This window comes from Filicampus tigris, chromosome 17, assembly GCF_054856515.1.
Source record: "Filicampus tigris isolate MCC_2025a chromosome 17, RoL_Ftig_1.0, whole genome shotgun sequence".
In the NCBI taxonomy this organism is placed as follows: Eukaryota; Metazoa; Chordata; class Actinopteri; order Syngnathiformes; family Syngnathidae; genus Filicampus; species Filicampus tigris.
Window position 1 is genome coordinate 15,685,419 of NC_141233.1, and position 25,109 is coordinate 15,710,527.

Sequence of the window (25,109 nt, forward strand, 5' to 3'; positions counted from 1 at the left end):
CTGTTTCATATGTTGTGCGGTGTGTTGCATGTCATGATTTATGTCAGGGTGTTTGTTCTCATGTTCTGTATGCTGCTTTTGATGTTGGCTGTCACATGCTGTGTGTACTGTGTCATATTTCGTGTGTTCTGTCATGTCGTATGTAGCATGTGTTGCATGTCACATGTTGTTAAGTGTCATGTGGCGTGTGAAGGCAAGCGTACGAGCGTGCGAACGTGCAGGGAGGGCGGTACAGGAAATGCCGAAGCAGATGGAACACCAAAATGTGGACGCACACGTCAACTGTACACAGGAAGCACAGCTCGCTACACTGCAGCTGTGCGTGTGCGTGCGTGCGTGCGCGCGCGCATGTGCGACAGCGTTTTACTTTTGCATTTTTTGAAGCCAATGGAAATCAAATGATATTCCATTTCCTACTCATGATAAAACACACACACACACACACTCAAGTATCCAGACGTGTTTGTCATGCCAGTGCGCTGAAAGCACGCGTGACCAATCAGGCGCGAGTTAGCCCGTGACGTCATCGGCGCCAGACAAGGTCAGCGGCAACTTGGGTGTGTGGCGTCCACCCGCTCACTGAGCTCTCCAGCCTCACTCTGCGTCGTCTCTTTGTGGCCTCGTGGGGATTTTGGGGGTCCGGCGTCAGTGGGGGGAGGACCTCGTGGGAGGGGCGGGGGCCGAGTGCCGAGTGCCACTCCTGCGGGGTCAAAACACTCCCTGGCACTGCACGCCGTCCCTTAGAGACGCTCTACGCGTGCGGGCGTGTTGGCGAAGAGGCGTCTGGTGTTAATTGGTAGATCAATCACTAGTAAGTGTGTGTGTGCGTGTGCGTGAGCGCGTGCGTGCGTGAGCAGTTAGAGAAGTGAAAGTGTCCTAAACAGACTTCAACTGTTGTGTCTTTTTATAAATTGCGGCTGGTGTTTGTGCGTTGCTCCAACGACCACCATTGCTGAAAAACACACACACACACACACACACACACACACACACGCACACACGCACACACTCACCAGGTATTTGCTCGTGAAAGTCGGCCGAACGGACGCTTTGGATGAGAGCCGAAATGGGCAAGACGAGATCGGTCTAACAAAAAACGAGTTTTTAAATTATTTTTTTTCCCCCGTACGAAAATATTGTTGTACGGCGTACACAATTTGAAATGATCAAAAAACGTATAGAATACTGTGAAAACGTATAAATTGACAGGTATGCTACCACGACCGCCGCCTTTCATTTCTGCCTCACTCGAGGCAGCTGCCTTTGCATTTCCTCCTTCTGCCGGGAGATGTCGCAACTCCATTCGACCTTCTGCCGCTACCTTTTCTTATTCCACTGCATCGAACGTTTGTATGAACGGCGTCTTTTTGTTTCTTTAAACTTTTTTTTGGCGTTTTGCCAGGAAAGCAGGCACGTGCACGGACCTTTTTTGAGGGCAGGTGCTCAACACCCCGACCCCCCCCCCCCCCCAAAAAAAAAATTACTTTAAACATGGTCATTCTTCCCCCAAAATGCCCTAAAAAATTTAGGGAAAAAAAAAAAAAAAATTCTAAAAAAAACGCCTTACTATACATGGTCGTTTGAAAAAAAAAACGCCTTACTCTACAAAGTATTTTTTTTTTTACATAAAACGCCTTACTAAACATGGTTATTTTTTCCCCCAAAACCCTTTACTATAGAAGGTCATTTAAAAAATAAAAAAAAACGCCTTACTATATACCCTTACCTGGTTTTTCACGAAAAACTCCTGACTATACCCTTACCTCGTTTTTCGCAAAAAATGCCTTACTATACCCTTACCTCGTTTTTCACTAAAACGCCTTACCACGTTTTTTGCAAAAAAAAACGCCTTACAATAAATGTTGTTTTTTTTTTCAAATAAAAAAAAAAATATATATATATATATATATATATATATACAAACGGCATGTCCAAGATTCGAACCAGGGCACTCAGGTTTACAATATGACGATTCTATCCTCTCAGCCAGTAGAGAGCTCATTGTCACTGCTCATTGTCTATATATTTTAAAGTAGAAAAAAAACGAGGTAAGTATCGTAAGGCGTTTTTTTTTTTTTTTTGCAAAAAACGATGTAAGGGTATAAGTACAAATTCGCACTTGCAGACTGGAAAGAAACTTCAAAAATGACTGCTTCACAATGTGCGCTAAAGACAACGATGAGGCCCATATTGGGGGGAGGGGGGGGCGGGGTTAACAGCACACGCAGAGTTAGGAAGCCCAGGTGCTTTTTTTGCGTGGCGCTCGTTAGCTGACAGCTAAAATGACGCTAATCATGTCGGCTCCCCCGCAAAGCGCCTTCGTCTGAGAACGTCTTCAATGCGCTCGCGGCGCAAAGCCCGAGGGAAGCGTGCCATCGTCATCGTCGACATCATCATCATCATCATCATCATCCTCCTCCTCGAGGACGAGGAGACGAAAGCTGTTCCTCCCGGGAAGGCAAACGCTTGAGAGGGAGCCAAGGATAATTGTTGTGAGCGTTCATTTCAAGTCCCACGGGCAATTCCAACACTCCGCTTAAGTGACTACTCGGCGCGCGTGTGCGTGCGCGCGCACGCGAGGCGTCGGCGTGTCGTCGGGATTGGATTTCATGAGCTTTAGCTTTAGCGCGCCACGTTGCGCTCACGCATCGTCAAAAGTGCTTCGGAAGCCCAGGTGCAAAAAAAACGAACGCACAGCTAATTGACGATCAAGTCGACAACGAGTTTGATGATGAACGCGGACCTCGTCCGATTTGAAACGCTCGCCAATCCCCTCCGATTGATTTCCGTGCTCCTCCATGAAAGCGGCGCGATTCCTCCAAAGTCGGCATTCGCAAACGTGGCATAACAATCGTCGCCATTTACGCTGACTGTCAAAGATGAACCGGTTAAGGGCTGAGCATTTTCTGCGCTGTCCATTTCAAATCATGTCCTGGTTTTCAATCATGACATGGAAATTTAAAAAAAAAAAAAAAAAGTTTGCTTTTCAACCCAAATCGGGATCATCGATTGAAAAAAATGAACAAATGAATAAAGTATAATAATAATTGTTGGCTACAATATTATTGTTTTGGTTGTCACGACGATGATGGCGATTGTTTTGAACGTCGCTTTTTTTTAAAAATATCTAATATTGGAGCTCACGTGACTGATACACAAAAGTCACAATTTCCATTTGTGCGCCTTTGTTGAGCATTTGTATCCTTTTTTTGTGACTGCCCCCCGCCCCCTCCAAGCACGTCTCCCAAACTCTGCGCGTGCGCGCGTGCGCGCGTGCGTGCGCGCCACGAGGTTAAGTGCAGCGGCAACGTTGTCAGCGTGACAAACTGATGGCGGATGACAGCGGGAAAGAATAGAGAGCTGACATCCATTAGCTAATGGATGCCTTCACTCGTGAGTCCTCACACGCGCACACGCGCACGCACGCTCACGCATTTCTCTCGGTGGCAATCAAACGCCGGCATTCGTAGCATCAAAAATGCGCAATTTTACCACTGGGTGCCATTTGGCAGTGTACCTAATCAAGTGTCTGTTAAATCGAGTAGCGACCAAACTGGGAAGCAAAGTGAAAAAATAAAGGACAAAAAAATGGAAAAGAAGAACAAATTGTATCCAAGGTCGACTAAACAAGACCAAATTAGGCAGTGTCGAATTGTCCTCCGCGGAATGACGTCACGACGAGCGAGCCGGTGACACACAAGAACATTTAATTCAATGTCACAAAAGTTTTTGGGTTTTTTTTTACACTCCAAAGTGAAAAAACGGGTAAAAAAAAGTTTTTTTTTTCTTGAAAGTCTGTTGTTTGTTTTCTCTGTGCACTTCACGAAGCAAGAGAAAGGCAAATAAATTGTCTGCTTTCATGCAAGTTGACAGATCAGTTGACACATGAAACGGCGCATGTTGCTGACATGACACGGCAGCACCGAGGCACCCAAAATTCAATTGAAGGAAGACAAAAAAAAAACAAAACAGACATTCCGACAATTAGCCACTCGTGAAGACGCGACGGTCCAATCGAGAAAAGATTACGGGAAGCCTTCGGCGCAATGGGCCGAGGAACGGCGACGGCCTCAATCTCGCTTGTGATTGGCTGATTCCCGCGGGCCCAATCACGAAGTGACACCCGATTGGACGCTGCCGAGCCGGAAGAAGAAATCACTTGAAAGATGATTAAAGTCAAGTGGAAGAGGAGTCCCGCCAAAATAAAGGCCACTTCCTGTCTGGACGCCCGATGCCCAAGAGCTGAGGAGCTTCTTTCGGATCGGGGAGGCGGGAAGGCCGCCGCCTGGGTCGAGCGCACGCACCTGCAGGCGTGCGAACATTGGCACGACATCAGCCCTGGGACGGCTGCCGCAAGCAAGCAAGCAAGAAGAAGAAGAAGAAGAAGAAGAAGAAGAAGGCAAGTTTGAGGTTGACGCAAACAAATGACGAAAACGAGGATGGGCGGGGCCGGGAGGTGATTGACAAGCAACAGGAAGTGAGGTCGCGAGAGAAGGCGGGACCTACTTCAACTGAAAGCCAGCCCTTGAAGAGCGCCCGACGAGAACTTGACAGGTTCTGAAAAGTTGCCGTCTGCACGCACGCACGCACGCACACACACGCAGAGGAAAGGTTAGGATGCGAAAAAGCAGAAACAGGTGATGACGTCCTGGTGGTCGGGTGGCGTCATTGCACCACCTTGCAGGCCGCCGGCGTCGCTACAAGATGGCGGCGGGGGCGGCGAAGGCCTGACGACCGGGGCGAACGCCGACTTCTGCTTGACGGCGGCCGACACCAAGGTGGCGGGCGAGAAGGAGAAGGCGCCCGCCGCCGCCGCCGCCGCCGAGCAGCTGGCGGGCAAAGACGTTGCCGACGACGACATGGCGGGGCTGGAAGGGACCACTGCAAACAAAATGAGCATTTGTGGAAAACGTCATGGGCAGAAAACGCGCGCGCGCGCGCGTCGCACTGACCGGCGTAAGGCGAGTCGGCGGCCGACGAGTTGATGAAGGTCGGCGACGCTCCCAGGTTGCTGATGGCGGCGTTGTTGGCGTACGCGCCGACGGCGGCGTGCGGCGGCGGCGTGCGCGAGTAGCCGGCGTGCCGCGGCGTGGAGCCGGCCGACGCGTAACCGTGAGGAGACGGGCCGTGACCGCCGCTGCGAACAAAGCCTGCGGGGGGCGCACCGGCGTTAGCCGCGGTCGGGGAGGGGGTGGGCGGGGCCTCGCAGGGCGGGATTTGGCCAAGCCACGCACTCTGATTGGTCTGCGGCGGCTCCGACGCGTGGACGGACAGCTGCCCCGCGAACGAGCCGGCGTCCATCGCGCCGGAGGGGGCGGGGCCAGGCAGCTGGGCGTGGCCTCGCGGAACGCCGTACAGAGCTTCCGCGATGTTCGCCGCTCGCTTCGCCATCGCTTCCTGCGCCAAACACACACGCGCGTGCGCGCGCACACACATCACGACGGCACACAAGGCGAGGTCAAAAGGCGCGACGTGAGCTCAGCACGCGTGCCAGACGAGGTGGCGTGACGCAAGCGTGACGTGGTCTGACCTGGTTGCTGTGCGGCAGGGCGTAGAGCGCCTCCACCAGGTCGGCCGCTCGCTTCAGGATCACCTCCTGGGGGGGGAAAGGGGGGGGACGGGCAGGGACAGGAAGTTGATGCTTTTTCAATTTCTTCTCCTTCCTGTTGCGTCAGTAATCCCTCAATAAAAGTATATTTTATATTCAGTATTATGTTTTTTCTCACAATTCCCTCGCCTCAAAAACAAGCAAAAAAAACCTTTTTATTCCACTGCCCAAAAATCTTGGGGGTAAAAAAATTTTTCAAAAAAAGAAATATTCCATTTTCTAATTTAAAGTCTTTAAATTTCCCTTTAAAGTTTTTATTCAAGTCACGTCAGATGGCCGGGGGAGGGGCAGGCCATGTGTGCATGGGTGTGGCCGTGTCTGTGCGTGCGAGTGTGAGTGCACAGTCAACACGCGCGCCCGCGCGCACACACCAAAATATTCATTGAGCAATTCCTCAATCGTCTGTTTTGCGGCTAATCCTCTCACACAGCCCACTGCCCCGCCCACACGCACGCGCGCATGTGTGTGTGTGCGTGCGTGCGTGCGTGCGTGCGTGCGTGCGTGTTCACCTTTGGCAGCTTCTCAGGGTCTCCGGGGTGACGAGGGATGACCTTCTGTAGTCTTTGGAAGCCGTAATCGATGGTGGGCTCGTTGAGGGCTTCGCGCAGCCGCGCCAAAACAAACGGCAATTAGAGAGGGCACGGTCCGAATGTTCCGCCACGAGACGCGGTTGCCACGACGCGAAGCGAAAATGTGAAGCGGCAAAGCTAAGCTAACGCGAAGGTACTTTCAACGTGCCACTTGAACACACGCGCAAGCGGCAGCACCTACAAACCGACGGCAGGCCGACGGACGGGCGCCTACCCGTGTAGACGAAGCGTCCCGCCGCGCCCTTGCACAACTGCTTGGAGCGGTAGGAGAGCGTGACCTCCACCACGCCGGGGATGTGGCGCGCCGGCGTCTGCACGCGGATGGCGTGCGGCGTGATCAGCTGCGAGCGAAACAAAGGCCGCCATGAGCGCAAAGCGGGCCGAGGGTGAGGACGGCGAAGGGCGCCGCCCACCTCGCTCCACACCATCGACGAGCCGAAGAGGACCTGCAGCCCGTCAAAGAAGTTTTCGCCGATGACGATGACCGTAGCGCCCCCTGTGGTCCAACCCTCGCCGGGGCTGATGGCTTTGATGCACGGCGAGCCTCCTACGCAACAGACGCAGATTTTTTTTTTTCTTTTTTTTTTTTTTTTTTTTTCCAAAAGTGTTTGGAGGTGCGTGCGTGATCCGCCAGATGGAGGGCCAGGAATCGCCCGATAGGATTAAACCGTCAACCATCTGCTGCTCATGCTGCTGACACCACACTCGGAGCGAGCGCGGCGTAGTGCGTTACCGCGGTCGAGGTAGGGCGACGTGGCGTCCGGCGGGTCCGTCCTGCGAGCGCGGCGGCCATGTTTGGAGTTGTTGTGGACGAACATGTTGTCGGACACGGAAAGCACGTGAGCGTCCACGCTCACCGTAGTGGACACCGCCACCTGCCGAAAAAAAAAAGGGCCAGAGCGCGCCGGTCAAAGCGAGCGAAGCACCGGCAAGTCCGTTTGCAAAACGTGGCCATCCCAATCGTTGCCATGACAACTCCGCCGTACACATCCGTACAACACTACGCTGGACGATATCGTTGACTCGATTGATCGTTTGGAGACTTTGTTGAACTTGAAATTGTCCAAATGGTCCCCGTTTGAAGACAGACTTCCTCAAAACAGGCGCCGGTGACGTCATTCAGCGCCAGGAACATTTGGTTGGTCACTATCAATTGATTGCGGCTCCTGCTGTGCGCCACTTGGCCACCGGGGGGCGGTAGACATCCGCCGCGAAGACCCGAACAAAGAAGACTTTCAGTCGACGATTGGAAGCCGCGCAACGAGTCCTTTTCTGCAGACGGTAACGATGCCGCGACGCACGTTGGAAATGTATCGTCGTCAAAAAAAAAAATGAGCGCCGGCGCCACGGCGCACGTTTTGCAGCATTGTGCGGCGCTCCAATCCGTGGCGACGTCACAGCTCGGCATTGTCGTCGTTCTTCGCAGAGGATAAAGAAAGCACCCCTGCGGGTGCTGCCATTTTGTCGGCCTTTTGATCTCTCGGGTTTTCCCTCGAAAAAAAACCAAACACTAACAGAGCTTGGAGTCTTCAAGGTTCTTTTTTTTTTTTTTGCGACTTTTTCTGTGCGATGTCAAATTTACAAGCCGCTTGTTGTTGTTGTTATTGCTTTCCGGGCACTTTTTTTTGGGTTGCCACATTCTTCCTCCGAACTAATAAAGGAGAAAGTCGTCGAAATGATAATAATAAGAAAAGTAGTCGTGGCGCACTAAGCAGGTGCTTGCTTCGCTTATGCCTTGCGCCAAGTCTGACATCTCACACACACACACACACACACGCACACACACTGTGTGAGTGTGTTTTGCGGTGGTGTGCCGTAGCTCCAGTGAAGGGTCCGGCCCTTAATTATCTCCCAGAGAAACAGAGCTGTCTCCTGTGGTTCCACTACAATAGCCGCACAATTAGACACACGCGCGCGCACACGCACGCACACACACACATACCTGGAACCTCCTCATGTCTCGCGGGTTTCCGGCGTTTTTCAGGCAGTTCTGGTTGCACTTGAGGAAAAACTTGAGGAAGAACCTGTCCACACGCAGCACAAGGTGACAAAAGACAACCATTGGTCAATAAATCAAGCGGCGTGGCCAAATGTGAGGCGGGGAGAACAAAGCGGAGGCGTGTGTGTGTGTGTGTGTGTGTGTGTGTGTCTGCGTGCGTGTGCGGCGGTGCGTCAGAGAGCGGCGTGGCAGGTCCTCGTGTAAAAGCGCGCGTTAACGAGCTTGGGCCGGCTCGGAACACGGGGCGGCGGGATTGGGCATGGCTAATTAGTTGACCTCTCACCCCCGGGTGACAGCCTATCACGGCGCGGGACAGCCGCGCTGACCCCCCGCGACCTCCCGCTGTCGAGTCGTCGCCACCGCGCTCAAAGCGGAATACGGTGAAATGCAAGCGTTTTCGCCGCCGCGCCAGACGGCAGAATGTCTTTTTCCACGCGCAGACTTTGCGGGATGAGGTCAAAAATAAAATAGCTGTGTATGTTGATTTGATGATTACACGATTAATGTCACGATGAATCGGAAATCGATTTGAAATCAATTCGCCCCAATTCATCCATTTTTAATCCGATTAATCGAAAATCGGCTATCTTAAATTCATCTAGAAAATGATGTGGTGAAACGGATTTTCATTCATTCATTTCATGATTACAATAGGGATGTAACAATTAATCGGAAGTCGATTTGAAATTGATTCGCCCCGATGAATCCATTTTTAATCCGATTAATCGAAAACCGACTTGCTTAAATTCATCTAGAAAATAAAGTGGTGAAACGGATTTTCATTCATTCATTTCATTTCATGATTACAATAGGGATGTAACAATTAATCGGAAGTCGATTTGAAATTGATTCGCCCCGATGAATCCATTTTTAATCCGATTAATCGAAAACCGACTTGCTTAAATTCATCTAGAAAATGATGTCTTGAAACATTTTTTTCATTCCTTCATTTCATTTTTCACTCTCCACAACATCGTGATAGTTACCGTATCGTGGACATTTGGATAGTGACATCCCTGATATATATGTATATACAGTATACATCCATATTTAAGGGCTGTCAAAATGTATGCATTTACTTGAGAGACTACATTCAAAAACTGAACTCAGGATTTTATTTACTTCTTGTGATAGTATTTGTATATAATGTGTATACTGTTTACGCTTCATATAGTACACGCACAAATAAATACATTTGTCTTCCTCTTTCATGCTCTCATTGGCTGGCAGTTTTCTTCCTTTCAAATGTCCCCCCCCCAACCTATCCCGCCCCCAATTGACCCCATCTAGCCTCAAGCATGAAGCGCACACACACGCTGCGGGTGTGCGGCGTGTATTCGTTAAGAGGCCTCCAATTAAAGCAGGCAATTATAAAAGCCTCATGACTGTGTGTGGGGGGGTTGGGGGGGGGGTGCAGCCCCCGCCAATGACCCCCAACACCACGTCGTGTTCCAGCGATAAGATCCATCTTGACCTTTGCGACACCGTCAGACCAGCCCCCGTCCACACGTCGCCGCTCTCCCTCTGCGCTGCGTTTCAAGGGAATGACGGGCAAACAAGTCGGGCCGCGTTCCCTCCCACGACGGCGCACGCGCCACCTTCTACCTGCGCGGGTGCAGCAAAACACCCCAAGAACAAAAAAACTGCCACCGCGCACACCGTCAGCTTTGCGCCAGACTTGCGCCGACCGCCGAAAACGGGCCCAAAGACTCAAACGGTTGCAGAATGGTGATTTGAAGTCGGCCATGTTTGACTGCCGCCATTGCAGTCGGGTTGCTTCACAATGGCAACGGGGTGGGGGCGGGGTCGGCGGGGTGGGCGGGGTTTGCGGTGCCGGGATTAAAGTGTGCTGACAGGGCGCTTCCCATTGAGGCGACTTGACCTTTGCGCGGCTGCTAAATGAGAGCACATGTCAAGCCACCATCCTTGTGTCTCACATGCGCGCACGCACGCACGCACGCACACCCCGTGTGTGTGTGTGTGTGCGCGCGACAAAAGATAATCACCCATTAAAATGCAGCTTGACAACCTCCAGCACGTCCATGACGGAGACGCGACCATAAAATGTGTGTGCGCGAGAGGGTTGTGTTGCGTCAACAAGTTTGATTGATCATGAATGCTTAAATATTGATTGTGATCATACAATTATGTTTTACTGAAAAGAACACGTGTCGGAAGTGTGTGAATTTCCTGTCCCACGGAGATTGCTCGTGTGTGCGTGTGTAAGCAATATGATGGCATTCAGGAATCAAACGGTGATCCACTTCCTGTCTAAATAGGAAGCCCAAATATGCTGCCATAGTAGGGGTTAACTAACGCACACACACATTCCTGTAGATGTTGCATAGTGAGGACCGAGTGAAAAGGCCTACAAAGCGAGGACCACCATTTCTGCTTAACATAGGCACTAAAAAAAAAAAAACAAAAAAAAAAAACGTTTCTGGAGGGGCACGCACACGCGCGCTCTTTAAGACTTTTGGGTAAAAGGGAGACGGCGTCGCATTTCCATCAGTGTGTTTGTGGCAACACGTTTCGCTTTTGAATCACGCGTGCACGCACACGCCTGAGTCAATGAACCAGCGCGTGTGTGCGTTTATGTGTGTGTGCGTGCGGGATGGAAAAGTGAAGCAGGTGGGAAAGAAAACACATCTCATGCTGCACGCCAAGCAAATTGCCCTCAACAAACTCCCAATCCAACAGCCCTTTGCTGTGTGTGTGCGTGAGGTCGTCAGAGATATTTTGGTAAGTAGGGTGACAGAAAGAAAGGTGTGTGTGTGGGGGGGGGGGGGGTGTGCGTGTGTGTGTGTGTGTGTGTGTGAGAGGAAGACAAAGGCAGCAAAGATGAAGAGATCGTTTAGAAGGAAGACTCTCTCCTCCTGCTCCTCCTCGTCTTCCTCTTCCAAATGATTGACAGCCCCCGCCCGCCCCCCCCACCCCACCCCACCCCCGCCTCCCCCCATCCCGCTGCCTTTGAGTGACAAGACTTCCCGCACGGAAGTTTTATCCTGGGAAACAAAGCAAATCTCCTCGTCCTCCCTGCACACCTTGCCGTTTGCTCCCTACAAATCTTCCTCCTCCTCCTCCTCTTCCTCCTTTTCGCGTGTGAGAAACGAGTACGGTAGCGCGTGTGTCGTCATCTCTCTGCTGGGTTTCCTGTTATCTTTTATTTGATTGAATCTTAAGAATGGCATAATTGTGGTTGTCGAAGGACGATCTGAACTTCATATTCGGTTTGTCATCTCATTTGAATAAACGGCGTGTCGGCGCGGGAGGCTTGCGCTCAGTCAAGAGAAATATTTAGGCCCACCCTGATTTTTCCGGGCCCACCCATTAGCCACCGCTTGGCTCCGCCCCTGGTCCGCAGGTCTACACACCCACACACACTCCAGGATGGACAAATGCGCTCGCGCGCGGGCACGCGCGCGCCGACAGTGACATCACTGATGAGCTCAGCGCGTTTCAGCAGCACGTTGAGCAACTCCAACACGCACGCACGCACGCACGCACTTTCCCTCATGTCTTTTTCGAGCTTTTGCGATGACGTCACAGGCAAAGTTCCACTCTCACTTCTTGTGTGCGTGTGAGAACGTTTGAGTGACAGCTCTTTGCAACGAACGAGTGTGCGCGCACGTACGCGTGTGTGTGGCCCACTTAATCCGTCTGTCTTGGGGTTCATCGAAGGTTAACGAGATGCAACGATATCCTATCACACGCCTGCTTGACTGCGAAAGACTCTCACGCGCGGGCTGTGTGTGTGTGTGCGCGTGTGGATGGGTCTCACTAGCGTGTGTGTGTGTTTACAAATGGTGAGAGAGATGATGGGTGGTGGGTGTGTGTGTGTGTGTGTGCGTGCGTCCACATGTTGCACTTGTGGACTTGCAGATGTTGCAGCGCGAGTCTGTGAACGGCCACCGACAGGAAGTCTCCCACGGTATCCACGGTAACCTTGACATTCCATCCCTGCCACGTTCCCTGACATCTCCCATCATGCTCTCTGCTACCCGCGCGCGCAGTTTGTTCCTTTTTGTTGTTGTCTTCAACTTCAAGCCCAACAAATGATCCGTTTCTCTCGTTCACGCGGCGAGAGGAAGAGGAGGATGAGGATGAGGCGATCAAAGGGAGGAAGGGACCAGTTGCTTGTTGGGAGGGAAAGTGTGTGGAATACACACAAACACACACACACAAACACACGCTGACAAACGTCTGGGATTCTCGTTTCACTTCTTGGCTGTCACATTTTTTACTTTTTTTTTTTTACTGTTGACCCATTTTACTGGAGTGATGGAGGGGCGGGAAGAGGGCGTGTGTGCGTGTTTGACTAGTATGTGTGTGTCTTATGTCTTGAGTGTGTTGGTGGTGACATCACACGTAGGAATCGTTTTCAGTCTTAACAAGCCAACACATGTCAGAGCCTGTGTGCGCGCGCATGTGAGAGATGTAGACCTCGCGCGCGCGCGCGCGCGCACTGTACCTGTCGATGATGACGGGGTCTGACGGCGTCTCGTTGCGATTGCCGCAGCTCTTCTTGTCGCAGCAGCGACTGCAAAGAGACAAAACAGCTGTGGGTGCGCATCGCGTTGTACATGAAAGCTCCGCGCTGGAGCGAAGGTGCTCGCAGACAGAAATAGATGTCAAAGTGGCGTCGGAGACGCTTTCTCCTGACAGTGCCGGCGCACGCGCGCACTTTCATCAGCTGACAGACAGACAAAGCGGATGCAAGTGTTGAGGCGCACTTGTGCGAAGCTTGCCAACCACCGCCGAGTTGACGCTAAGTGGCGTGAGCCCATCGACGACACGTGCGCCGCGTTGCGTGTTAGCAACAAGCTAGCCGACTTTTGTTATTTCGCGCTGTGGTTGAACATTTTTATTTTGCCGTTTCGACAATGTTTTTGTCTCTTCTACGCGTGCACAACATTTACATCATGTTGCTAAGATAAAGAGCTCAACTCTGCGTGTGCGTTGCAGTTGCGGATTGTAACAAATGTACTGGCCTGGGGCCTTTAGTTAGGTGTCGCAAACTAGTGATGTCATAGGCTGGCGACTATGTTTAGCTTGCCGTCCTGACTTCCCGCCAGTTGGTAGCCAGACTTCGAAGGAGGTGGACGTCTGTTTTTGCTGGTCAACCATTTTTGTGACGCAAGGTGAAGGGCGGACGAATCTGCTTTGTCATGTATGATTTAGCGGACCTGCTGCCGGGCTTTTTTTTTTTTTTAATCTTACAAAAATTGTAATTTGCCCGTACATTTCTGCCTCGTCTTTTCCTCTTCACCGCACTCACCCGAAACGTTACAGGATGAAGGTCCAATTTTTTTTTTTTGTTTTAGCCAAGACACAACAGGAGGTTTCACTTTGACAAATGACACACTATTGCATAGTCGCTTCTGTGAAAGTATTCAACTAAAGTTTTGTTGCAGTCAACAATTCATCACGAGATAATGCAATACAAACAAATGGCTTTGCTCCTCCTCTGTGTGTGTCAGGGGCGGAGCCAGAATGTGGCGATTGGGTGGGCCTGGAAAATTTCTCTCACTTCGCACAATCCTCTCCTGCCCCAACACATCGTATATTCAAATAAAATGACAAACCGAATAATACAAAGTTCAACTCTTCCGTCGACAACCACAATTATGCTAGTCTTAATATTCAATCAAATAAAAAACACAATTTCATAATTTATTAAAAATGTCAAAGTTGATATATTTTCATGAATCTCATTGGGTGGACAGTCTGTCAATCTGTGCCCACCCATGGCTCCGCCCCTGGACTGTATGTGTGTGTGTGTTGTGTGTTTCTGACCTGCACATGATCTCGTGCGTGAGCAGCACTCGACACATCTCGGGGTTCTTGTCTTGTCCCTCGTACACGATGGGCTGCGAGAGACGACAAACGGGCACCTGTCAAGCTCAAACGTGCACGCGCACACATATTCACGGGCCATGTTTGCAAGGTGTCAGGTGATGGCGCAAGGCTGCCGATCCCAGCCGCCGGCGCCCTCTTGTGGCCGTTCTACTACCAGCAAGTCAATGCCACGCATTGACGGCCGCCTGCAGCTTTTGTCCAGGTGAACTGCAGCCATGTCAGTCGTGTCCAACGCCACGTGTGCATGCGAACAACTTTTGCGCCTTGAGTTGCCAACTCAATTTGCGCGCTATGATGACTTTCTCCATTCCGGCATTTCAAGCGGGGCACATGGAGCTGCTTTCATCGGCTGACAAAAACACAACCTTGCGATTCTTCAGTAGATTGACAAGTTCTATTCTTTCAGTCACTCGTGCGCCTTATACAGAGCGCTATACTCACCTGTTGACCTGCGTTTTTTGTTTTGTTTTTTTACACAATTGTATGCACCTATATTTATGTCATATGAATGGTATTTTTTCCTCTGGACAGTTGCAAGGTAATTTTTTCATCTTTAATTGCAATGACGTATGCTCACCTGTTTGCTGGCGGAGTCGATGAGTCTGACGTAAAAGTCTTGCTCCGTCCTGATGCCTGCACGGGAACAAAACACACACAAGGTTTTTCCTTCACATCACTCACTTTTCCACGAAAGCCACTTGCTGCAAACACCCCAAAAAAAAAAAAAATCCATATCACGTTTTAACAAGATGAACTCCACCTTTGGCGTTATAATGTGAAACTTGTCACATGACAACGTAATTGCGTTCAAACGTGAACGTGTCCAAAATGTGAAAGTTATCACGTCGAATCACATCATACCGTGACGCTTCTGACGTTAAAATGTCAAGCTGCTGACTAACCAAAGTCGTCTGCTGTCACTCAACTTTGGACTTCACCAATTGAGCCCAAAAACATCCTCGCAGCGTGGAGCATTCGTGACGTCACGTGCACACTAAACAGCCTTTACCTTTTTGGGGTTGTACTCCTTTTCCTCCATGCAGGTTGAAAGTTGTTTTGTTTTTCGGACTAAATTGGGTTGGAAGCGCGCGCGTACACACGCACACGCGCGCACACGCACACGCTGGAGCGGAGGAGCGAGTGACTGACCGCTGGTGTAGAGCAGCTGCAGCCTGTAGTGGATGCCGTTATTGGTTTTCTCGCCTGCGCTCTCCTGCACAAGCACGCGCGCGCGCGCACACACACACACACACACACACACACACACAAAACGAGAACAATCAAAATCTTGTTTCTTTTTTTGGAAACGTGAGCAACGGATGGCGAACATAAAACCAAAGTGTCAACTCAGTGAACTGCGATATAGCGGGGGTTTACTGTAACTCGAAAGCTCAAGCGCACACGTGAAAATGGCAATTTTCTTGCACAAGCGCAATTTCTTGAATGATGACCTGCACGAAAGGTCTTCCAGGGAATGGCCAGCTCAACATTTACTCCACGCGCATCGATGCAACGAATAAAAGGAAGGAAAAGTCTACCTTGTCCTTCTCGATGAAGTCGACGAAGTTGGTCCTCTCCACTTCCACGGGCTGCCCTTGGCGGTCGTAGAGCGCCACGACGAAGTGGAAGAAGTTGGACTTGCGGAGGTTGGAGGGCGGTTGCTTCTCGAAGTGCGCCCGGCCCACCGCCACCCCGCTGCGGACGCCCGCCCGGACACCAGCAAAAGAAACAAAGAAAAAAACAAAAACAAAAAAAACATTTCGTCACTCAACGTTGCACGCAAGTCTCACAATGCATGCGGGAGCGGGAGCGGGACCGGGACGGGACCGGACGGGACGACTCGACCCAACTTGTTCTTTTGTGTTCCAGGACACAAAGTTTCGGAACCAAACAACGACAAGAACGCCTTTCTGTTTCTGAAAGTGTACAATCGGAGCAACGTTTGATTTTAGCTTCAAATGTCCCGTTTGCTTGAGGACGTCAATGATGACAGAACCGCCCCCCGCCCCAAATGAGGCTGTGCACGTGAAAGATAAGCGTGCGGATGACGTGACGTGAGCTGAGTGGAGGATGCTGACCTCTGCGCGGCGGTGTTGGCATCCAGCACGCCGCCGCCGCCGCCCCCCTGCGGCCCCCCCAGCATCCAGCTCCGGACGGCGTTCATGCCCCCCAGCGGCGGCTCCTCCTTCAGGCTGCTGGCAAACATGAGCGCATGCACCTCCGGCGGCGGCTCGGCTTGCCTCGCCACGCCTCGGACCCGAGCCGGCCGGCCGGGCCCGCCGGCCACTAATTGGGGCGCCCCTCCGCGCTAACGGCTCCCAACCGAGGGGTGGGGGGCGCTCTTCCAAAGCCTCCTCATGTAGCAAAAGGGGGCCCCAAAGGAATCACGGCCTCATCGTCCTTTTCATAACGACTGGCTTCCTCCTCTTGAGGAGGAGGAGGAGGACAAGAAGAAGAACAAGAAGATGAAGAGCAAGAAGAAGAAGATGATGATGATGAAGAGTTCCTGTAGGTTCCGCTGAAGCTTCTGTTGCGAGGAGAATGAAGAGAGGATGCTTCACGTTGGGTGAGAGAGGAGGTCCCCCGGAGTGGAAATGGGGGCGTGGCCAGGACATGTGGCCACGCCCCCTTCTTCATAACCCCATCAGATTTTTTGGGGGGGGGAATCGGCATAGGCCTGACGCCCATTATAAACGCAAATAAATCAAATACATTTGAATCCTCCCCAAATCTTCAATGAGCGGGATAAACCGCCAATAAGCGTTAATTGTTCACAAAAAAATGGAATTGGCCCCCCACAAAATAAATGCATTGGTCAATACATGAATTCCCACAGTAAAAAAACTACAGTTCAGTAGTGTTTACCTCTGAAGTTCAAAAAGTGACAACTTCCGTTTAACTTTTGTGTGTAATCCCTTTTAATTCAATCATTATTGAAATTAAGTTTTAATTTTCGTGTAGCCTCGCACAGTGTTGATGTGCAAACTGTAGCTAATTTTACAGTGGCTTGCGACAATAGCAAATACAATTTTAAGAAGAAAAACCACTGCTGTGGTCAATGTTGCGTTTTGGAGGCCACCCCTCGGTGGTCCACTTAAGACCCCACCCAGACGCAAAGAGCCAAACATGACAGCTGGCCACAAGTAACCCAGAAAACAAAACACCAAACCAAGCATGCCGTCACAAGATGGACTGCTCTGCCAACAATGTGATTGACAGGTCCAATGCGTGCCATTGAAGCGACATCTTTGTTTTTCGTTGCTTGCACCTTTACGCACGCTGAACACTTCATTAGGGACACTAGCTATCTGATTAAAAAAACCCCATTTCAGTTTAATAAGTATGAGGCTCCAAATATTAAAAATGTCAGTCGGTGGGATTCAGCATGTAACATTGTTACATGAATAACTTGAGGTTGACAAGCCTCGTTTTTTGTTCATTATTGTCAAGGCATATCGTTTGATTTGATTTCATTGTGTGCCTAATCAAGTACCATGCATATGCTGGATAAACTATAAAGGGGGGAGAAAACAAAAAAAACAAAAACAAGGAGCCAGCCAAGAGAATTTGGGAGAAATTCTTGACGTATAGCTGAGCCTGCAGTACCACCGTGCGGCCAACAAGTAAAATTGCAGCTTGCGGATGAAACGTCACCTGAACAAGTCCATCATGATGTCACGCGATGTCCATCGCATCACTTGACGAGTGCGAGCAAAGCAATCAGGCCAAGTCAATCGGATTCTGATTCAACTCACGTGATGACGAAGCTCAAACGCTTGCTGTCGACGGCTTTCAAAAAGGCTTCGTCAAAGCGTGCCACGAAGGCTCGCGCGCTCCCTCTAGTGGCTGCACAAAAGGCAACAAACCACTGATTCATCTCAAATGACTGATTCTTGGAGTTAAATTTATAAATCACATTTGCAAATGAGCATGAATGCTTTGGAATGAACATACACCACTTACATTGACAGATGAGCTTTTTTTTATTTTTGGGGTCATCTCTAAAATGAACTGACGCATCTTCTCATTTTCAACATCAAAAGCGGAAATTGGAAGTCAGCGCTGATGTCGCCCTCAGTTGAGTCCTTCACAAATTCGAGTGCAAAACAAAGTTAACATTTCAATTCTTAAAAAAAAAAAAAAAAATGATAAACTGACTGGCAGGTGTTCATCATACACTGCTCTTTGCGCATGTATTCATTCTGAACCACCCAAACACTGCGAGAAGGTAACGGGCGCCGTCTGCGTCCTGCTGCTCCCACTCCTGACAGGGGAGTGATCACACCAGCTGGGGGGGACGCGTCATACGGAGTTGGAGGGGGGAGGGAATAAAAGGTCAAGTCACATGTTGGCGAAATGACATCAGTGCAAAGGGTCGCTGTGTCCACGCCAAAACAAAATGCCGTCACCAGTCTGGAGCACATCGGGGAAGAAAGATGCTGAAGATGCTTTGGTCACCGTGGAAACGTGCAGGCGTTCACGCTCGAGCATGCATCGTCATAGTCATCGTTGTCGCGATCGTCATCAACTGAGACCCAAATCTCGTGCTCGTCATCGGGAAACTAGCCAACGCTCGCCGCATGTGCAATCGCTCGCTCGTTCCCGACTGCTCGATCACGACCACGAGATTTCCAGGGTATGCTTTCAGGAACTATCGAGGTCCGCCTCATCTAAATCTCGACATAGTTTTGGCGAACAGACCAGGCGGCCGCCGTGAGCGTTTGGAACACGTGTGTTCAAATGTCACCGGCGTCACCTGTTGCGTCATCCGAGGTCTTCAAGATGGGATGCGATGATCCGGGATCATCCAATAGGACGCTGGGTTGGGCTGAGGCTCCGCCCCCTGCCTCATCACCTCCTTCCAGACAGGAAGCCGGAGACGAGGGGGGAGTGCCTAACATGTCAGAGGAGGATTGTTGGCCCGCGCGAGACAAAGACGGAGCTCCTCCTTCGGCCGCGCCGACGCCTTCCTGTCCCGCAGGCGCATGATTGGCCGGCGTCGCGTCGGCGGCCGGTTGGCTCTTGAGTTGAGCGTGACAGAGCGGACACGTCTCCTGCACGTACAGCCACTTCTTCAGACAGCCCGCGTGGAAGAAATGGCTGCACGGCGTGATGACGGCGGTGCTCAGGTCCTGGGGGAACAAGTCCACACGTTACACGGGAACACGTACGGCCGGGACCAGATGTTACATGTCAGCAACACGGCATACACGTCTATTCCACGTCTTTAATGCAACTTGCAGACAACACGACGTGCCGATGTCGTGCTACACACCAACATGCCATGTCGTCATGGTTTGGACAACACGTCACGCCGCCATGTTGACACGTCAACACGCCACGCTGCACGTTGGACGCGAGGGCGAGGCGGGTGTGTGTGTGACCTGGTAGCAGATGGCGCAGATGTCGTTGTATCGCCGCAGCTGCGCCGGGCTGGCGGTGGGGAGGCTCTTGATCTTGTTGACGGCGTCGCGGCGCAGCAGGAAGCTCTGCCAGCCCAGCTGCGCCCGCAGCCACACGTTGTAGTACGAGTGCACCAGGATGATGGTGCCGCTCATCACGCTCCACTCGCCGAACACCGTCTCCGACACGCCGTAGCACACCACGCACACCGCCACCTGGTGGACACGCGCCGCTGTGACACGTGCGTGCACTGCAATACGTGCATGTGCGTGCGTGCGTGCGTGTACCAGGAACTCCAGCAGCCTGTACGTCCCGTTGACGCAGTAGATGACCTCATCCATGTTCTCCAGTGGAGCTTTGCGGAACTCCTCCACCATGAAAAGCACGTAGATGAGGAGAGTGCCCAGCACCTGAACGCACACGTACACTCAGCCACAGCGGACAGCGGTTCGACGGTCGTCACAAATGCGCACAACCGCAGATACACTACTCGCACGCATCCAAAACATGGGACGACCACGCATCAGGCTCACACACACACACACACGTCTCAAGAAATACATCCAAGTCACATACACGCACGCACGCGCGCGCGCCCGACCTGCAGCGAGGTGAGGATGGACGACGAGATGATGATGAGGAGCCAGAAGTCCATGTGGAAGAACTGACAGATCATGTAGGCCATGTATGCCGGGAAGATCAGCAGGAAGAGGCACAGCGACACGGCTCGGAAGTGCTTCCACAAGCTCCTGGCGGGACAAAAACGACAACGAGGAGGAGGAGGAGGAGGAGGATCAAGCGGCGACCGAGGGGCGGGCGTGCGTGCGGGCGGTTTGGGCCGACGTACCTGTCCCTGGAGGCCCCCAGCGCCAGCACGATGGGGTCGGCGATCTCCAGCATGGACTGCAGGATGGAGGCCACCACGATGAAGAGGATGATGGACAGGAGGAAGGCCCGGTGGATCACCTGCAGCTCGATCAGGCCCGTCTGCACGGCCAGAATCAGCAGGGTGATGCCCTCTGTCACGCCCCTGTCACGCACGCACACCAACGTCGGACCGTGGGGGGGGGGGGGGTGGGGGGGTGTCTTCTTGCGGGATGTGTGTTTGACTGGAGTGTGTGCAACTAATGTGCGAAAGGTGAGCGCGCATGTGCGCGCGGCCCACCTGTGCATGGTGTTGTCATTGATGAAGGCCCGGTAGCCCTGCAGGTAGAACTTGCAGAGCGTGAGGACGCCCAGCGCGATGAAGGAGACGGTGAAGACCAGGCCCAGGAGCGAGTAGGGCGTACTGCAGCACTCGGCCACGCTGCGCGGGAGGCACACACAGTTTCACCGGCGCGGCCCGCCATGGGTGCGGCGCGGCGCGGTGCGGCACGCACCTAGTGAGGAAGAGAAAGAGGAGCCTCTCCCTGGAGGCGGGCTGGTCCCGGGTGCTGAAGTAAGAGTAGATCTGCAGAGCGAAGAGCAGCAGCCAGAAGCACATGAAAAGGACGGGCAAGACCAGCTGGTTCCACAGGGACATGCCCAGAGCCAGAAGCCCGTAGACCTCCACCACCTGCACACGCAAAAGCCAAGAAAAGCTCAGGCCGGCCCTCCCTCGCGCGGCCCCCGCCGCTCGCGTCCGTTCCACGCTCGGCACCACTCGCCTGGGCCAGCTCGCGGTAGGCCGTCTTGGCCAGGTTGTACGGCACCAGCAGGTTGGATGCCAGGAAGTAGATGACCTCCAGGCCCGTGAAGATCATGGAGAACTTGTTGATGAACACGATGGTCTCCAGAGGCACCAAGCACAGCCGGGCCACCAGGGGGAGCAGGTGGGCCGAGAACAGCCAGATCCGTTTGGTCTGCATCACGCACGAGCACAGCGTGCACACCACCAGCTGACCTGGGAACGGCACACGCAACACACACACACACACACACGGTATTGTTTTATTGAACCTTTATTTAACCAGGTTCAAGAGCCTGGAAACAACATCTGCAAAATGGTGACCTGGACATGCACGCACTACAAAAGCACGTCAGTGTCTCTCTCTCACGCACACGCACTAACGGACACAAGATGCAAAGCGCAAGTGAAGTATTGATGGCGTTCTATTGATAGCGCGGCGAGAAGCGGAGCGAACCGCGGCAAAGGATGCTGGCTGGCCGGCCAGCCGGCGCTCACCTACGAGCGCCGTGGTGAAGCGGTTCATGGAGAGCGGCTCCAGGTACACGGCGCCCTCGTGGCCTGACTCCAGCTCACTGCGCACGTAATCCCTGAGCCCAACACACAACAAGATGCATTCAAGACCCCGCCCTGCGCCGTCTTAAGTGTGTGAGTGGCGCTCGGGCGGGCATACCTGGACACCTGGTGGCCGGCGAAGAGCAGCAGGGCGGTGAGCACGTAGAGGTAAAGCTTGACCAAGTGCTGTCGAGGCAGCGTGAGCAGCACCAGGCTCAGGATGTAACCTGGAACAGACGCATACGTGCGTGATGGAGCAGGACGGCGGAAAAATCTGACTGGAATGCGTTATTTCCCACTTCAATGTATCAAAGAAGCTGATGATAATGACATGAATCAAAACAAGTTTTTTTTTTTTTTTCCTTGACTTCTCCTGATAGCCAACAAGCTTTCAAAGTTGTTTCCCCCAGCAGTGACTTGCATCAACTTGCACAAAAGGCCAATTAATATTTGCTTCTTTACAGATCAGGTTGAAAAAAAAAAAAAAAAGTGCTTCATCCTGTGGTGGGGGGGAAACGCCACTTTTTGTGAAACAATGTCTGCAAACACAATTGTAAAGAAATGTAAACAATGATTTGCATCTTGGAAGCACACACCTCAGGTCAAAGGTTTCCAACATGTGGATAAATCACTGCTTTTGCGTTGAAAAAAAAAAAAAAAAAAAAATGGAAGCCAGGGCTCCTCACTTTAGCCACACGCAAAACAATGTGAAAATGATTCCGTGCATGATATCTGTTTTTAGCGGCATTTAAAGTCGCTGGTTACTCTTTTTTTTTTTAACTAGTTGGCTGAGAATTTGGAAAATGGGCTAAATGTCCTATTGACATCCTCCCAGGGCATGTTTTTACAGCTCTTGTTTTTTTTTAACGTTCCTCAAACAAACTTGGAAAATAATCCAAACACATTTCAAAACATACGATATCGAAAGAGACCAAGAGCAATGGATAATGCAAAAAAACGCTCTACAGTGTACCAATCTCTTCTGTTTTGACAGAAAACAAATCCCCTTTTTCTCAAACTCACACACATATTGTCTGAGAACATCAATCAATAACCCACATCATAAAATGAACCTACAGCTGTCGCTTTCTGAAGGCATAAGACGCAGGACTTGAAGAGGATTTCACATTCAATAAATCGTCAGCAAAAACGAGGCTGCGCTTGGAACGTGTCCTGTTTCCACGCTACTTTCACCTCTAGTCTCTAACACAAGAGCACCGCCACCTGGTGGCCAACAGTGCAATTACACCCAAAATAAACAGGCGGCACAACAAAATATTATAAAATGTTCCCAAAAAAAAAAAAAAATCAAAAAATAGTAAAATAGCAAAATAGTGAAACGATGAGTCCTGACCCTGCAATGGAGTGGGATGGGTATTATACTGGCTAGCAACCAAATGGCAAAGATGTCACCATGGGCCCTCTTGTTAACCAGCTCCTCTCCGTTTGCATCCATGTTGTTAGTGGAAGCAAAGCATATCAGAGGAGACAAACAGAGAAAAAGCCCTGATCTTGCGCAATCAACTGCTTTGCCAGCTGAATGTGTGGGCGTGTGTGTGGTACTGACCAACATAGTGCAGGTAGAGCGCCAGGTACTTGTACTGGAAGAGGGGGTTGTTGGACAGGCCAGATCGCTGGATCTTCTGGAAAAAGGAGCCCACGTCCCAGCGGTACAGCACGTCCAGCAGCATGATGCTGGGCACGCGTAGGCCCACGTTCAGCACCGCCTCCACGCGCTCCTTCACCGCCATGGCCGCGCACCGCTTGGATGGGACGATATGGCGGGGGGCGCTGCGGCACAACGACAAGGCTGGCACATGACTACTGGGAGAGGCTTGCCGAAGGACACCCCAAAATGTTGGAGTCCAGTCAAACAGTGCAAAGGCAATGCCAACAAATGCTCATGAAATGGACGGACGGGCATTTGCCCCAAAATTGGAATACATACAGAGAGTAAATATTGCAATCTATGTAGCAGGACTAAACTTCATATTCTGAAGAAAGTATTTTGTGTGTGGACTGCTACATGTAATCGCTTCAAGACTTCTGCTTCAGAGGACTTGAGTCAAAATTGGGTGTGCAACAGAATGTTCATGTAAGTGGTGCTTTGTGTTGAGATTATCAGAGCACACCACACACAATACCACCAAAACGGTTATTTTTATGTGTGGCATCCGTCACAGATGATCAAATCAATACAAAACATCACTCGCGTGCTCTGTTGCCATCCCAAAAACAAAATGATGTGTTACGTAATAGTCGGTGCCTGGGCTGCTTGCGCAACATCCCCACAGTCGTCCACTGTATTTTGATCACTTAATCCGTGTACTTGTCCACAATTAGTTAGGTCAGGTTTGCAGCCGGGGACGCTTTCACGGCGGATGAGCACATGAACTCGAGTAACCTCTCCGTATCCCTGTCTGCCTCCTTCGCTTCCGACGCTTTACTGGCATTCTTTGAAGACACTAAACACAAATTCATCCGACCCGTTGCCACACAATTTTACAATAAGGCTATCATGTCAATTAATCGTGATTACTCGCCAACACCGAACACTACCGTGTCCGCACCGAGCAGCCGTCAGCAGGCATGGAGCCAACTACTCCAGCTAGCCTAGCCGCTAGCTAGCCAGCTAGCTCGTCAAAGAAAGTGACGTCACCTACACACAGGTCACAAATCTACTTCGGGAAACTCGTGAATATAAAACATTTACGCGCAGGGACTTAAAAGCTGAACAGCTATTGTGGTGCTTTGGTCGCTGTTTCGGCAAAGCAACTTTAGCTTTGTTTAGCTTCTTTTAGCTAAGATTAGCTTAACCGGCTAGCACGTAGCTTGCCATGTTCAAAATGGCGGACAAGGTCCAACTTACGCGCGCAGGCCGCTGTCGGCGTTTCGAGTGCGCGTTGGGGCTTCCCGGCGGGGGCTCGGAGCATTTTAGCCGGGCCAAGCCCAAACCGAGCCGCGTCGAGCGTCCCCAGCATGTCGCCCAGACGCCATCCTAATAGGCAGCCAGCCAGCCAGCCAGACCGCCAGCAGCCCAACGCGAGCCTGGCGTGTGCAAATGCGCATGCGCACTTGGGGGGCTAAGAAAATAAACGACTTCCATAAGGTCGGTGTTTTTTTAATATAACAGCAACACAAGAGCACAAGCACGTTCGATATGAAAGTAGTTTTAACTGAATGTGGCCAAAGAATATTTAGTAAGAGTTCAGCCTAATACAAGTGAGTACAAGGGAGTGGCAAAATGTTTCACGTGCAAAAGTGTCAGTCTGATACAGTGCCAGACAATACATCCAAATTGGGACAACAAGTGGATTTATTCATAATGTATCATTTATGAAAACAAACAACTGACTGTAGGGTTTTGGCTCGTCACATACACATTTTTAGAAATGATCAACAGTGTAATTTACAATCGCGGCTACATGG

At 51.3% G+C, this 25,109-nt stretch overlaps 2 protein-coding genes across 3 annotated transcripts; both read right to left on the minus strand.

Annotated features, from left to right (window-relative positions):
* Positions 1-3,686: 3,686 nt before the first annotated feature.
* Positions 3,687-18,143, minus strand: LOC147133660 (transcription factor COE1-like). Of its 2 annotated transcripts, XM_086057346.1 has the most exons (19): positions 18,020-18,143; positions 17,812-17,902; positions 16,135-16,583; positions 15,595-15,751; positions 15,206-15,269; positions 14,634-14,689; positions 13,994-14,067; positions 12,669-12,737; positions 8,141-8,222; positions 6,932-7,073; positions 6,612-6,745; positions 6,413-6,539; positions 6,118-6,206; positions 5,531-5,596; positions 5,235-5,397; positions 4,953-5,150; positions 4,678-4,881; positions 4,507-4,572; positions 3,687-4,347 (listed from the first exon to the last, which is right to left on the minus strand). In XM_086057346.1, the coding sequence occupies exons 3-18, from the start codon at positions 16,260-16,262 to the stop codon at positions 4,508-4,510; spliced, it is 1,818 nt and encodes a 605-aa protein (XP_085913472.1). In that variant the 5' UTR covers positions 16,263-16,583; positions 17,812-17,902; positions 18,020-18,143; the 3' UTR covers positions 3,687-4,347; position 4,507. The 2 variants fall into 2 exon arrangements, with proteins under 2 accessions (XP_085913472.1, XP_085913471.1); XM_086057345.1 differs by having other exon boundaries at positions 4,953-5,397.
* Positions 18,016-24,755, minus strand: LOC147133661 (RING finger protein 145-like). The gene is made up of 12 exons (XM_086057344.1): positions 24,550-24,755; positions 23,248-23,471; positions 21,799-21,907; positions 21,624-21,715; positions 21,106-21,341; positions 20,839-21,014; positions 20,625-20,765; positions 20,307-20,489; positions 20,061-20,208; positions 19,747-19,869; positions 19,441-19,674; positions 18,016-19,188 (listed from the first exon to the last, which is right to left on the minus strand). Exons 2-12 carry the CDS (start codon positions 23,429-23,431, stop codon positions 18,793-18,795), a joined length of 2,022 nt encoding a protein of 673 aa, XP_085913470.1. The 5' UTR covers positions 23,432-23,471; positions 24,550-24,755; the 3' UTR covers positions 18,016-18,792.
* Positions 24,756-25,109: the final 354 nt, after the last annotated feature.

What these genes read in the sequence shown, in the direction of transcription:
- LOC147133661 (XM_086057344.1), bottom strand. Translation starts at nt 23,431, where the DNA reads ATGGCGGTGAAGGAGCGCGTGGAGGCGGTGCTGAACGTGGGCCTACGC. An exon ending in CTCTTTCTCTTCCTCACTAG is followed by an intron (nt 20,766 to 20,838) that starts GTGCGTGCCGCA and finishes CCTCCCGCGCAG; the next exon opens with CGTGGCCGAGTGCTGCAGTA. An exon ending in ACAGGCTGCTGGAGTTCCTG is followed by an intron (nt 19,675 to 19,746) that starts GTACACGCACGC and finishes CGTGTCCACCAG; the next exon opens with GTGGCGGTGTGCGTGGTGTG.
- LOC147133660 (XM_086057345.1), bottom strand. Translation starts at nt 16,262, where the DNA reads ATGTTTGCCAGCAGCCTGAAGGAGGAGCCGCCGCTGGGGGGCATGAAC. An exon ending in ACGCACGAGATCATGTGCAG is followed by an intron (nt 12,738 to 13,993) that starts GTCAGAAACACA and finishes GTCTCTTTGCAG; the next exon opens with TCGCTGCTGCGACAAGAAGA. An exon ending in CGTCGATGGTGTGGAGCGAG is followed by an intron (nt 6,540 to 6,611) that starts GTGGGCGGCGCC and finishes TTTCGCTCGCAG; the next exon opens with CTGATCACGCCGCACGCCAT.